The sequence below is a fragment of the Dermacentor silvarum genome, chromosome 7 (assembly GCF_013339745.2).
Source record: "Dermacentor silvarum isolate Dsil-2018 chromosome 7, BIME_Dsil_1.4, whole genome shotgun sequence".
Taxonomy (NCBI): Eukaryota; Metazoa; Arthropoda; class Arachnida; order Ixodida; family Ixodidae; genus Dermacentor; species Dermacentor silvarum.
This window is the reverse complement of record NC_051160.1, coordinates 129,973,146-129,986,140: the sequence shown is the minus strand read 5'-3', so window position 1 is coordinate 129,986,140 and position 12,995 is coordinate 129,973,146. Positions and strand designations below refer to the sequence as shown.

Sequence of the window (12,995 nt, the reverse complement as noted above, 5' to 3'; positions counted from 1 at the left end):
CATTTCACTTACGTCGCGGCCATGCACAACTGGCAAAGATCGGAGCGGGATAAGCTGAACGCATTAATCAGGAAGGCAATCAAGAGAGCCCTCGGCCTCCCCATATACACACACACGGAAAGCTTACTTCAACTCGGCATGCATAACACGCTCGAGGAATTGGCGGAAGCGCAGGAGAGGGCCCAGTTCGTCAGGCTATCTACCACACAAGCTGGAAGACACATCCTGCAGGAGCTGGGCGTTCCCCCCACAGTAGTCAAAACAAAGTTCTGCAGCATCCCTCGAGAGCAGCGGGACCGCATCACTGTCGCCCCGATCCCACGAAACGTCCATCCGGAACACAACGTGGGAAGACGTCGGGCGCGCGCGAAGGCCCTCCTGGAAAAGGCTCGTGAACGGGGTTCGGAGAACAGTTTTGTAGACGCAGCTCGCTACGCCGACGGACAGGCCTTCGCTGCGGTTAGCGTAGAGCATGAAAGTAAAGTAACGAACGCAATCTCGATTCGGACGACGTCCTCTGAGACCGCAGAACAGGCTGCAATAGCGATGGCCTTATTGGACGACAAGAGGACATCAATCTACAGTGACTCGAGATCAGCCGTTCGGGCATTTGCCAAAGGAACCATATCCGAGCTGGCCCTAGGGATACTAGGAAGCAAGCAGATCAAGCCACACACAGTGATCTGGTTTCCAGCCCACATGGGACAGATCGAGGGTGCCCCACCCAACCTCAATGAGTCGGCACACAATGCTGCGCGAGGGATTATCAACCGCGTAGCTACGAGTACCACCGGGCAGCGTGACGTTGGGGGTACTGACTATCGGGACTCTCCTCTCTCGTACAACGAAATTACTCAGCATTTTTACTTGGCTCGTAGGATCTACCCCCTCCCGCATTGTAAACTCAATAGACCTCAGGCTTTAACACTAAGGCTTCTACAGACGGGGGCATACCCAAACCCCCTACTTCTTCACAAAATATACCCCGAAATTCAGACAACAAACACATGTGCACTATGCAATGACTTAGCGAGCTTACCTCACATGCTCTGGCGGTGTCCCGCGTTACGCGGCGATGAAAGCAACAGTTCTTCACGTTGGGATGCGGTTCTACGCATCCCCAACCTCGAAGAACAGTTATGGGCTGTCCAACGGGCCCGCGACGCGGCGGAGAGGCTCGGCCTTTCTGTCCCGACGTGGGAGCGGCCCGCTGCGCGCTAGCACGCGCCCTAAAGGACACTAATAAAGTTCTTCATCCATCCATCCATCCATTATACTGCGAAGGCCCAGGAAAATATGTTTTGAAGCGCGTTGCAAGTATGCTTGTCGCGCCAGGGGTAAAAACCGTTGTTTAACAGGGGAGCTGTTTAAGCCGGGCGTAATGTGTCTGCTGAATCCAAAAATGTGGGGCGATCCTCGATGCAGTGCATAAAGCGTCCAAGCGCAATGGCACATGCCTGTGTGAACTAGAGAAGCTGAACCGGGCTAAGTCTAGCTTTAGCTAGGCAGTCAGTCAGTTAACCATGACTTGGTAATGCTTGGCCTAGTCCAAATACGTGGCCAATGCATTGCGATAGCCAATCGATAGGCAATCAATAGGTCATCGATAATCGATCAATAATCAATAAATTCCGAGAAATGCTGGGGATGACATGGTAGTGCTTAGCCTAGCCCAAAAGCCAGGACTAGCTAGGTGCCCATCAGCTCCGCTGTCTGTTTAGCATTGCGCCTCCAGCGCAAGCTACGCTAATTTTTTAAAGCTGCACACAGGAACCTGACACGTTTAAACATGGTAATAAAATAAGGGTTTATTTGTTCCGTCGGGTACTCACTGTTTATTATGCAACAAGACAGGGAAAATTGATTATGTGTTTTTAGATTGCTGGAGTGGGATGTTTTTCCGGGACATTTCACAGAGAACTCTGAAAAAAAGAGTTGCCATTAAATCCGCATGGAATCCGTTATCTCACGGTTGAACATGACCATGGCGTGCCTTTAGACCTTGTCATGCATGCACAGCATATGTCGAACTTGGACGGCTGTACACAATGCAGATATTGGTATTAGACCCGTTGGCGAATGTTTTTTCGAATGTGTGTCTCATTTTGTTGAAGTGCAGAAGGTGCAGATGTATGTACCAGCGTGGGTTCCAAGACTAGAAGTTTTGTTGCACATGCCTAAATACCAATGACATGTAGTCAGGAAACAGATGACGGTTAACCGATATATGATCGTGTTATTCTGTTTTTCTGAGCTCGTAAGCTCTGTGACATGCGAAGCAATAAAGAAAAAAAGAAAAGCGTCCGTAGCGTAATGGCTGCAATATCGGGCTTCTGTGCTAGAGGTCGTGTGTTCGAATCCTGCCGTCGGACATTTTAATAATGTTTATATGGCCACAACATATTGCCACGCCCCATCATACAACAGCCTTAGCGTGTCTCGCCGAAAGAACGTGAGGCAATTCAAGCCCAAGTCAAGAAGATGCGACATGATGGTGTCATTCAGCCTTCCCACAGTCCGTGGTCCTTCCCGGTCGTTCTAGTCAAGAAAAAAAGACGGAACGCTTCGTTTATGTGTTAATTATCGACGCCTGAACGATGTTACCAAGAAGGACGTGTACCCACTACCACGTATCGATGACTCTAGACAGGTTGCGGCGAGCTAAGGATTTTTCGTCTCTCGATCTTAAAAGCGGTTACTGACAAATTGAGGTAGATGAACGAGACCGCGAAAAACTGCTTTCGACACTCCAGATGGCCTTTACGAATTCAGAGCACTTCCTTTCGGTCTCTGTTCGGCACCAGCAACTTTCCAGCGAATGAAGGACGCCGTTCTCGCTGGTCTGAAGTGGCAAAGCTGCCTCGTCTATGTCGACGACGCGGTTGTTTTTTCGGCGACATTTGACGACCACCTGAAACGACTGCTTCAAGTTCTCGAAGGCATCCGATCGGCTAACCTCACCTTTAAGCCACAGAAGTGTCATTTCGGCTACAAGGATCTGATGTTTCTGGGACACGTGGTCAGCGCGGAAGGCGTTAGCCGCGATCCCGCAAAAACTGCCGCTGTAGCCACGTTTCTAACACCGACCGACAAGAAGGGTGTCCGACGCTTCCTGGGCCTTTGCGCATACTACCGGCGTTTCATGGAAAATTTTTCAAAGATGGCGGAGCCGCTGACTCGCCTCACGAGGGATGATGTATCGTTCGTCTGGGCCGCAGAGCAAGAGACTGCTTTTACCGAGCTTCCGCAGCGTCTGGTGTCAGCACCAGTTTTGGCCCACTTTGACGAGGAGGCGGACACAGAAGTTCATACGGACGCCAGTAACGTTGGTCTTAGTGCGGTGCTTGTACAATGGCAGGAAGGTATTGAAAGAGTGATCGCATACGCAAGTCACACGATCTCGCGTGCAGAGACAAACTACACCACCACGGAGAAAGAGTGTCTTGCCATCGTATGGGTGCTGGTTAAATTTCGACCTTATCTCTACGGCCGCCCATTCAAAGTTGTAACCGATCATCACTTGTTATGCTGGCTTGCAAGTCTGCGGGACCCTTCTGGACGACTGGCACGGTGGAGTCTACACTTGCAGCAGTACGACGTGGCCATCGTGTACAAGTCGGGCCGCATACACGAAGACGCTGACGCACTCTCGCGCGCCCCTATCGACACTACTGACCAAGACATTGAGGACGACTGCGCTTTCCTTGTGGCCGTAAGCGTTACTGATTTGTCCGCACTACAACGCGCAAACGACGCACTACGGCCTATATTCGTAAATCTGGCAGGACGAAACCCATCAATACCGCGGCATATCACTCGAGGATTGTAGTCTTTTTGTTTACGACATGGCGTCTTGTATAAGAACTCCGCTGCCACCAACAAGACCCAGCTTTTGGTTGTTCCGGCAGACCTCCGTGCCGAAGTTTTCTTCGCCTGTCATGACGAGCCTCCGTCTGGCCATTTGGGTTTTACGCGAACGCTTGTTAGAGTGCACAAATCCTACTACTGGCCCAAACTTGCCTAGTGTGTTAAGCGGTACGTCCAAGCCTGCCGTGAATGCCAGCGCCGAAAGTCGCCAGCTGTGAAGCTTGCGGGATTGCTGAATCCGATTGACCCACCTGGCAAACCTTTCGACCAGGCCGGCATGGATCTTCTGGGCCCGTTTCCACTGTCATATTCTGGCAACAGGTGGATAATTGTCACCAAAGATTATTTAACGCGGTATGCTGAGACAAAGGCGCTGCCTCGAGGCACAGCTTTCGAGGTTGCCCAGATTTCATACAGAGAATCGCCCTACGGCATGGAGCCCCATCGCACGTCATCACAGACCGAGGCAAGCCTTTACAGCACAGCTCATTGAAGACGTTTTTAAACTCAGCTACACGACCCAGCGAAGGATAACTGCCTATCATCCGCAGACAAACGGCCTGACCGAACGACTGAACAAAACGATGACTGACGTGATGTCTATGTACGTAGACGTACAGCACAATACATGGGACAAAATACTCCCTTACATAACGTTTGCCTATAACACTGCTACGCACGAAACAACACGCTTCACGCCGTTTTACCCCGTTTACGGCGGCGAAGTACAGACTATGTTAGAAGCAATGCTGCCGTGCGACAACATCGATCATCTCAATCTCGCCCATGAAGCCGAACTTTTCGTGCAACGCGCGGAAGAAGCCCGTCAGCTTGCCCGAGTGCTCATACAGAAACAACAGAGCGTCGATGCGCACCGTTACAATCTCCGCCATTGACAAGTCGAGTTCCAACCTGGTGATCAAGTCTTGGTCTGGACTCCCGTGCGCCGAAAAGGACTAAGAAGTGTTTGAGTCGCTACTTCGTACCTTGCAGAGTGTTGCAGCGAATTAGTGACGTGAATTACAAAGTCCTTCCTGACGGAAGCCAGCATCCCCGACGTCCACAACCGCAATCTGATATTGTGCACGTTGTGGGGTTGAAACCGTACTATAGCCCCTAATATCCGAAGTTTTCAGCCGCTTAGGTTAAAGTTGGTTGTTTGTCGTCCCTCAGTGCCTTGCATATCGCACACCGCAGTGATTGTGACCACAGCCTATGTGTTCGCCTAGGCCATCTCGGCGTCCTCACGTCAAGCCTGTGTATGTTTTCCTTCTTTTTTCTTTTTTTGAAGAGGGGGTAATGCCACATGGTGTGGCACAGCACAGCAAGGGGACTGTAGAAGAAGAGATCGAGGTTCGTCTCGGCATCGCGCGTCGACGCTTACGCTTGCCTGGACCCTTATTCAGCGTATATTGTACAGCAGGGTATACGCGACAATATTATTACACAGTACTTTGTTGAAAATGACGAGTTCACAAAGTCACGAAGCCGTTTGAAGCCACAAGGACGAAGCTTATGCAAATCCATTCACTTCCCATAATATTATCCCATGCTGGCTGATCCACCATGCTTGCAGACACTAGTGCTAGAGGTTCCCTCCAGTAATTACTGTATGAAATTATACAGTTCAAGCAAGCCGGCTTAAAGCCTACCACCCTCCGTTTGATGAACATGTCTAGCTGCACCAATATGGTGCTTTCACCTCCGGGGCAATGCTACGCGGCTACTGAAGGCGAAAGGAAAGAGCCGTCGCTGGGAAAAAATGTCGAATAGGACAGTGTGGTTTGGGCAATGTGCGTGTTTGTACTCTTTGTATGACTGAGGTATTCTTTCTAGAATGGGCGTATAGAATGGTGTTATAGAACTGCTGATTCTGCCCTGCGAGACTTTAAATACGCAGCCGTTCGCTCCACTGGATCTTATGCCCTTTTCTCGGGTTGTAAGTGTCTTAGACAGGTCAAAGGATAGGAGAAGCCGGATTCTCTGCGCGGGAGAGCTGATGTGGGCACGCATGTACATGTGGAGCTCTGTGCTTTTGTATAAAGGCAGGTTATGATTTTGAATATCTGTGCAAGCGCCTTGGCTGTATGTTCAGATTATAATCGTGTCTGACGTATGTGTCATTTTCCTTATGATGAGTCTTATCGAAAGCAATTGCGCGTCTTGAGGTGTTGGCCCTCTCAAGTAACTTTTCGTCAGCGTTGAGTCGTGCCCAACTACCGCTGCTTTGCTGCTTTCGGCGTTATTGCTAGCATCTGTATTCTAAGTGTTTTTATCGCTTGTTTGCTACATCATATTTTTCTCCTTTAGAGCGTCGTTTCCGAATATTCTCTGTGTCCGTATTTTTTAGTTTTATCCTTGGCAAATCATCTCATACAGAAAATAGGCAAAATTAGGGGTAATTTAGTGACTTTGTATCACAATAACGTCAGTATTCGTCGAACCTAATCAGATGATTGAATTCGTAACATTTTATGAATGCCTATTCTGTCTTCTAGTTGAAGATGTCGATTGCTTCAATTTTATTTTGGCGCAATCTTAGGAACTCCCAGGGAAAATAAAGGACACTTCATAATTATGATGTCTATCTTTTTGCGCTGCGTGTTGGTAATGTTACGTTAGGTAGCACGTATTCCTGCAAAAAAGTAAGTATTTCTATAACCTTATGCAGCTAGGTTATTTCATTCTTTTCTTATGTTTAGTTATTCTACGTGTCATAGCAAGGATCGGCTCAAGTTCTACAGTTAGCTTCTGCACGCATGTAGCTGTTTTTCCATTGTCCTGCAGAGGGAAAAAAACGAGGATTCTTGTGATATTCTCGCTGAGGTCAAGGTGCGTGTTTCATTGGAACTGCGTGTTTCATTAGGTTCTTTGGCTCGCTTGCTGACGCTGTCACTTATGACGACATATTCTGATTTCCGAGGGGAACATTACGGCCCCAGTGTATCGACATATTTCCCTATAGTACCTAGTCCACTTTGAATAATGTGTTATTGCCACCGTCGTGCTCCTAGATCACCAAATAGGTTCGTCAAGCAAGGTTTGCTTCAAAAAGAATTTCGTGTAAGACATTTTGGCTGATTTGAACGAAGCTTCCGAGATGGGACCACGAGGGAAATATCTCGGAGAGCTTGTCATGTTTGGCAAGACGTAATACTTCCAGTGAAATGGATGTTGACGCCGAAGGGTGGGTCTGTTTATTCACTGCGTCATTGCTTGCAGCTCCGCGTCTGACTGGAGCTGCAGAGCAGCGAACTCTGCGTGCGCTTTGCGCATCAGCTCTGCGTCCGTCAGCAGGTCGAGCACGGTTAGTGCCAGCACTTTGGCCGTTCTGAGAGTCGGTGACTGGGCCTCCTCGGAGCCTGCCAGGGTTGCGAACTGGTGAGTGTGGTTGGCCGGTCCCCGCACCTTCTCCTTCGACCCGACGCTGTACACGGCGTGCAAGGTGGGCACGCGATGGGACACATTGCCACAGTCCGTAGACGCTCCGCTGACCGGTAGCTTTTTCACGTAGTCGTCGATGAAGGTCAGCCCTGCATATTTGAGAAGCCGTGAGAAGAATGGTGGTAGTGGCCATACAGTTTATTATAAATATTACTAGACTCCTAATGTGGTATAGAAGTTATATAAACAGGGATAAAAAGCCTGGGGAAGACTGGTCAACGTTTCGATAGGTGGACCTGTCTTTGTCAAAGGTGGTCCAGTTACACTTATTATCCAATACGTTCCGCATAAGTTCATCTCAGTTCTTTAGTGGAACGAAGGAAACATGAAGTGCACCCGCAAATTTTAATCTCTGCAGCGACTTTGTTCTTTTACTTTAACTTTTTTATGTATGTCTGCTTTTACTTTTTTTATGTGGGTCTGCTTTTTGCTGTAGTTAAATAGTTCCACTTACTTTCTTTCTGATCTATTTATAGGCTTGCGCTTCCTGTTTATTGCTTTTTACACATTCTTGTGTTGCACATAAACTGTTCTCCCCATGAAAAACGCTATAGAAGAAAGACTGGCGCTGCGATATTTAGGATAGTGTGGGGATGATGGTTATAATGCATGAATTTCTGGAACATTCGTGCTCAGGGCTTGATACGTTACTTGTGGAATTACTTATAGATGATACGAGATAGGCGCGTTTCCAGCTCCGCAAACACTTTCGACGGTTAGTTAGTATTGGTTAGTATAAGCCTAGCCTTTGAAATCTGCTTCTGTTACCCAGCAAGAATCGTCACCGGGGCATGGGTTTGGACACCTCCCTATGACGCTTTATTTCATAAACTGCAAGCAAACAATCGTTTCAAAGCCCTTCAGGATAATAAATTTATTCCCACATGCACAGTATTGCGACTTGTTGCATGTATAAATCAGTATTTTGTTAAAGGTGATCACTCTGCATCGTCACAAAGTCGTTTGAAGGCGAAAGGATGAAGTTTACGCAAATCCATTCACCAACCATCAATCTCATGCTGGGTGAACTACCATGCCTGCAACTCCTGAAGACGCTAGCGCGAGATATTTCCCTGGTAACTTTTGTAGGAAACATTGTAGTTGTGTCGGTATTGATTAGAATCATAATTACAATAGTATTACCAAATTTCTGGGCGTACAAGCAGAGTGACAAGTGTTTTCATTCAGACAACTCTACAAGAAGATTTAGACCTTATTGCCACTTGGTTTTATATGCGTAAGCATTCCTACGCCTAACCTACGAGAATCCTGTCCGAAACGGAAGACAAATGCACTGGCTCATACCCCCCTACACAATGGCTCATACCCACGTAAGCTATGGCTCATACCCCTATATATAAGCAAGCAGAAATGCAAAGGCTCATACCCACGTGAGGCAGAGGCTACAAGCTCTGAGCAAAGTGAAGCGAACAGTGAATACATTCATTCAAATCACCAATAAACACCCACAACAACATACGTTTCAATAAAGAACAAGGTCAAAACAAGCATCTGAACCATGAATAAAGCATTGCATACCCCCCTCAGTAAATGTAGTGGTGGTATTGCAACACCTTCGGTGCACATTCGGGTTGATAAGGACCGGTGAGAGTTGATAAAGGTAAAATTTCCCAGCAGATCGGAATGTTTTTTTTTTACCAATATTGTTAAATAAAGCACTTCTCACCGTTGCCTGTGATGCTTCTCTAAACTTTTGCACCCAGAAGGCAACAAAATGAGTCCATGCCTCTGCAGAAACTCACTTATTGCGGGCGAGGTACGCTTCAGAGATTCGTTTGTCATTTATTCCGAAACCAAGCAAGCAAAAATGGCAGCTGGCAGAGAGCCTCACCAAAGTTTGAAATCAATGACAGGATTTCGGCGTACACTTACGCAGTAAATACGCGAACGTAAACTTAGACTGCGGAGCTCTCTTCCAAGCAATCTTTATCCACAAACACGCACACATATGTAAAATCACGGCCTTATAAAGATGATACAAAACCACCAATCAACCATGAGAAAATATACGTGTGATAAATATTGGTTGGAATAAGGGCCCTCTTTACAGACTCGTTTTCATTCCGGAGTTTCCTTTGTAATTCTTTGCTGAAAGCCTGGCCATGGATTCGTAATTCCAACTTGTGTATATCAGCACGTTGGAATCACAAATCAGTTTTCAGCCATCTAAATGGATTGATTGATATACTGATTGATGGTATGAAAGGTATATATATTTTAGCAAAATATAGTTTATTAATGCATCGTAATCTCCATAACTTGATGCTAGTTGGGATATATTCACGTATAAGTAAGGAATAGAGCTTATCACACCCTAAGGAAACTGAGTTATAATATTAAGAAACTAATTGTGTTGCAGTGTACTAACTTCAACAGGGCTCGACAGGTGGCAGCAGTAGCAGCGTATGCTGCTGTATTCGAGCGCGGCCGTGTACTAACTTGCACAACTAATTCATATAAGCAGTAAATGGCCCACTGGGCAGAAAGCTATTTATGACATCACGATAAAAGAGGTTTTAACACCGCTAACAAGTAAAGTTGTTCGTATACACAAGGCAGAAATAAAAATTGTGTTGTGGGACATCAAAGAACTATACAGTCACGAAAAGTAATTTGTGTGTCGTTTCTAGATTTTCAAACACCGGGAGGTAAGTCTTAGTTAAGAAAGGTATTTTCAAAGAAAAACGAATACTATTGCTCTGTTGTATTCATGGTGGAAGGATATTATGCATATTTTATTATTATCAGTGATTAGATATCGTTGCACTTAATATTTATCGGTGTAAACTCCGCGCCTCAGCCAAAGAGTGCATTTGGAGATTCTTCCAGATCATAACAAGCGCACCCACTGCTGGCGCATTTGTGCCAGTTGTGCGTAACAAAGTGGACAAAGCAGGAGTGCAATAGCCGCAAAAGCTTTTGGAACAAGCAGCAAGGAACATCTTGATTTTGGAGCATATTTTGAATTTGAAGCAGGTTAACGAAGGAAAAAGAATTTTTGGAGCCGCTAATTTTAAATTTAGACCAGCTCATTTAGAGTAGCACACTCGAAAAATGAAGCAGCTCAATGAAGTAAGTAGTCGCCAATTTTACTTCAGTCCTTTTTTGCATTACCTGCAGTGCAGATCCGACTAGAGAGTACGCAAAAGGCTGTCGTGTTACACTTTCTAGTGTTCACCAGGTATAGTGAAGTCCTGTGTAATTCTATCTCTCGTATCTCGAACTTTGGGACAACTTGAACAGTAATATCATTCCCGCCAAGGCACTAGAAATCTTATTTGAGAAAAACTCGCGGCATTTGAACTCATTAAGCGCAAAATTCAGGTTTCTGCCTGCTGCCGATTGCGGAAGTATGATGGCCTTACACAACCCAAAATTCCGGTTGCAATGCTACACGCGTAGTGCGCGCCGATGGATGCACCACTGGTGGCTCCCTTGCGAACTACGCACGGCAAAGGAGCAGCCGTCCGTCGAAGTTTCCTGCGTCATTGCTCGTGCTCCTCTGTTTGATTTACGTTTTCGGAGCAAAATAAGCAACACCCTTCGCATGTGTGTGTTGGCCAAAGTTTCAAGGCATGTCGCAGAATAGTTGTTGCTTGGGGGGTGCTCAAATACCTGCATAAACTTGCTGGCGACACGGTTCTATCATTCCCTGCGACGCAACATGAGCGGGAGTAACAGCAGGAATGAATTGCTGCCCTTCGGCGGAAATTTCTTGTTCTCAGGCTTTTTTAACAGCGGAGCTGTTAAAGCTCTTTGTTAGGGCCGTTTCACATGATGCGATTTTCAATCGCAACGGAAGTGCGATTTCTGTCACATGCGATGAAAATCGCAGTCGCAGTGCCAACTCTGCGATTTTCGGCTGTCCCAACGTCGCAGCTGTCGCTGTGATTTTCCGTCGAAATTGCGCGGAGAGCTATTTCGCGGTCTGTCTAGGAAAATAGCGTCTCGCTCGACAAGTGCGATGCGCGCGGAGGTGGATTGCTGAATCCGGTAAATATGCGAAGGGAGAATAAAAAACTTGTGCCGCAGATTCCATTCTCCCATTTCTGTGCGTTCGTTGATGCGCTAAGTAGCAAACGAAGTGCATTTTCACCTTTGATTCGTATGCGGTAGACACACCTATGCGAATTTCCAATACTACGAGGTGTTCGAACCCACGAGACGACATGGCCTGCTGGGGTCGTCCAAATTTCAATCTGTTGAGTAGCATACACAAATCCCGCGTACGGAGCAGTTTAAATAATTGCAACCTCTGCAAGGGCAAATGTACAAGGCAGCGAAGTACCCGAAGTTTCAACGTTGCGCTGAATGCTGCGACCGTTTAGATGCATTATTTCATGTCGGTTTTCCACACGCGTAAACTTCCCCATGCATTTTGAAAGGTTATCTTGCCGCACTTGCTTATTAAATTTGGCATGCCAAGCGTGCAGGCTATCGTAATTCATTTTCTACTGACAGCATATTTAACTCCGTGGCTTGAATAAACAGAGTCAATTTGTTTTCGAATACTGCACGCACGTTAAGTTGTATCTTCTCCGATGCGAAATTTTTTTTCCTACGCAGAAAGCAATAAACCTTGAATATATTGCGCACTTTATCCTATTAAGGCAGAGCGACACATAGAAGGCACATGAGACAACACACAGCGCTGAACAACCAGCTGCGAACAACTGTTAACATACGTCATGCATAGAAACCGCCGTTGCACACTCTAAAACAAATTAAATTTCAAAACGTGTTTAAATTAGAAAACACAGGTATTCATCATAGTCATCATCATCAGCCTATATTTTATGTCCACTGCAGGACGAAGGCCTCTCCCTGCGATCTCCAATTACCCCTGTCTTGCGCCAGCGTATTCCAACTTGCGCCTTCAAATTTCCTAACGTCATCACCCCATCTGGTATTCTGCCGACCTGTACTGCGCTTCCCTTCTCTCTGTCTACATTCTGCAACCCTAATGGCCCATCGGTTATCCATCCTACGCATTACATGGCCTGTCCTAGCTCAATTTCTTCCGCGTAATGTCAACTAGAATATCGGCTATCCCCGTTTCTTCTCTGATCCACACCGCTCGCTTCCTGTCTCTTAACGTTAGACCTAAGATTTTTCGTTCCATTGCTCTTTGTGCGGTCCTTAACTCGTTCTCGAGCTTCTTTCTTTGTTAACCTCCAAGTTTCTGCCGCATATATTAGCACTGGTAGAATGCAATGATTGTACACTTTCTTCTTAACGACAGCGGTAAGCTCCCAGTCAGGATTTGGCAGTGCCTGCCGTATGCACTCCAACCCAATTTTATTCTTCTGGGAATTTCTTTCTCGTGATCAGGGTCCCCTGTGAATAACTGACCTAGATAAACGTTCTACTTAACAGACTCTAAATGCTGACTGGTGATCCTGAATTTTTGTTCCATTGCCAGGCTATTGAATATTATCTTTGTCTTCTGCATATTCAACTTCAACCCAATTCTTACACTTTCTCGATTAAGGTCCTCAACCATTTGCTGCAATTCGTCTCCATTGTTGCTGAATAGGACAATGTCATCTGCAAACCGAAGGTTGCTGAGATATTCGCCGTCGATCCTCCCTCCTAAGCCTTCCCAGTCTAAGAGCTTGAATACTTCTTCTAAGCATGCAATGATAGCATTGGAGAGATTGTGT

At 46.5% G+C, this 12,995-nt stretch overlaps 1 protein-coding gene across 1 annotated transcript in view; it reads right to left on the bottom strand.

Annotated features, from left to right (window-relative positions):
- Positions 1–7,068: 7,068 nt before the first annotated feature.
- The window catches only part of LOC119459172 (peptidase M20 domain-containing protein 2), a 39,531-nt gene continuing 33,604 nt past the window's right edge, over positions 7,069–12,995 (bottom strand). The window contains exon 6 of the mRNA XM_037720997.2: positions 7,069–7,400. Coding sequence (XP_037576925.1) covers positions 7,069–7,400 — 332 coding nt within the window. The remainder of the gene's footprint in view (positions 7,401–12,995) is intronic.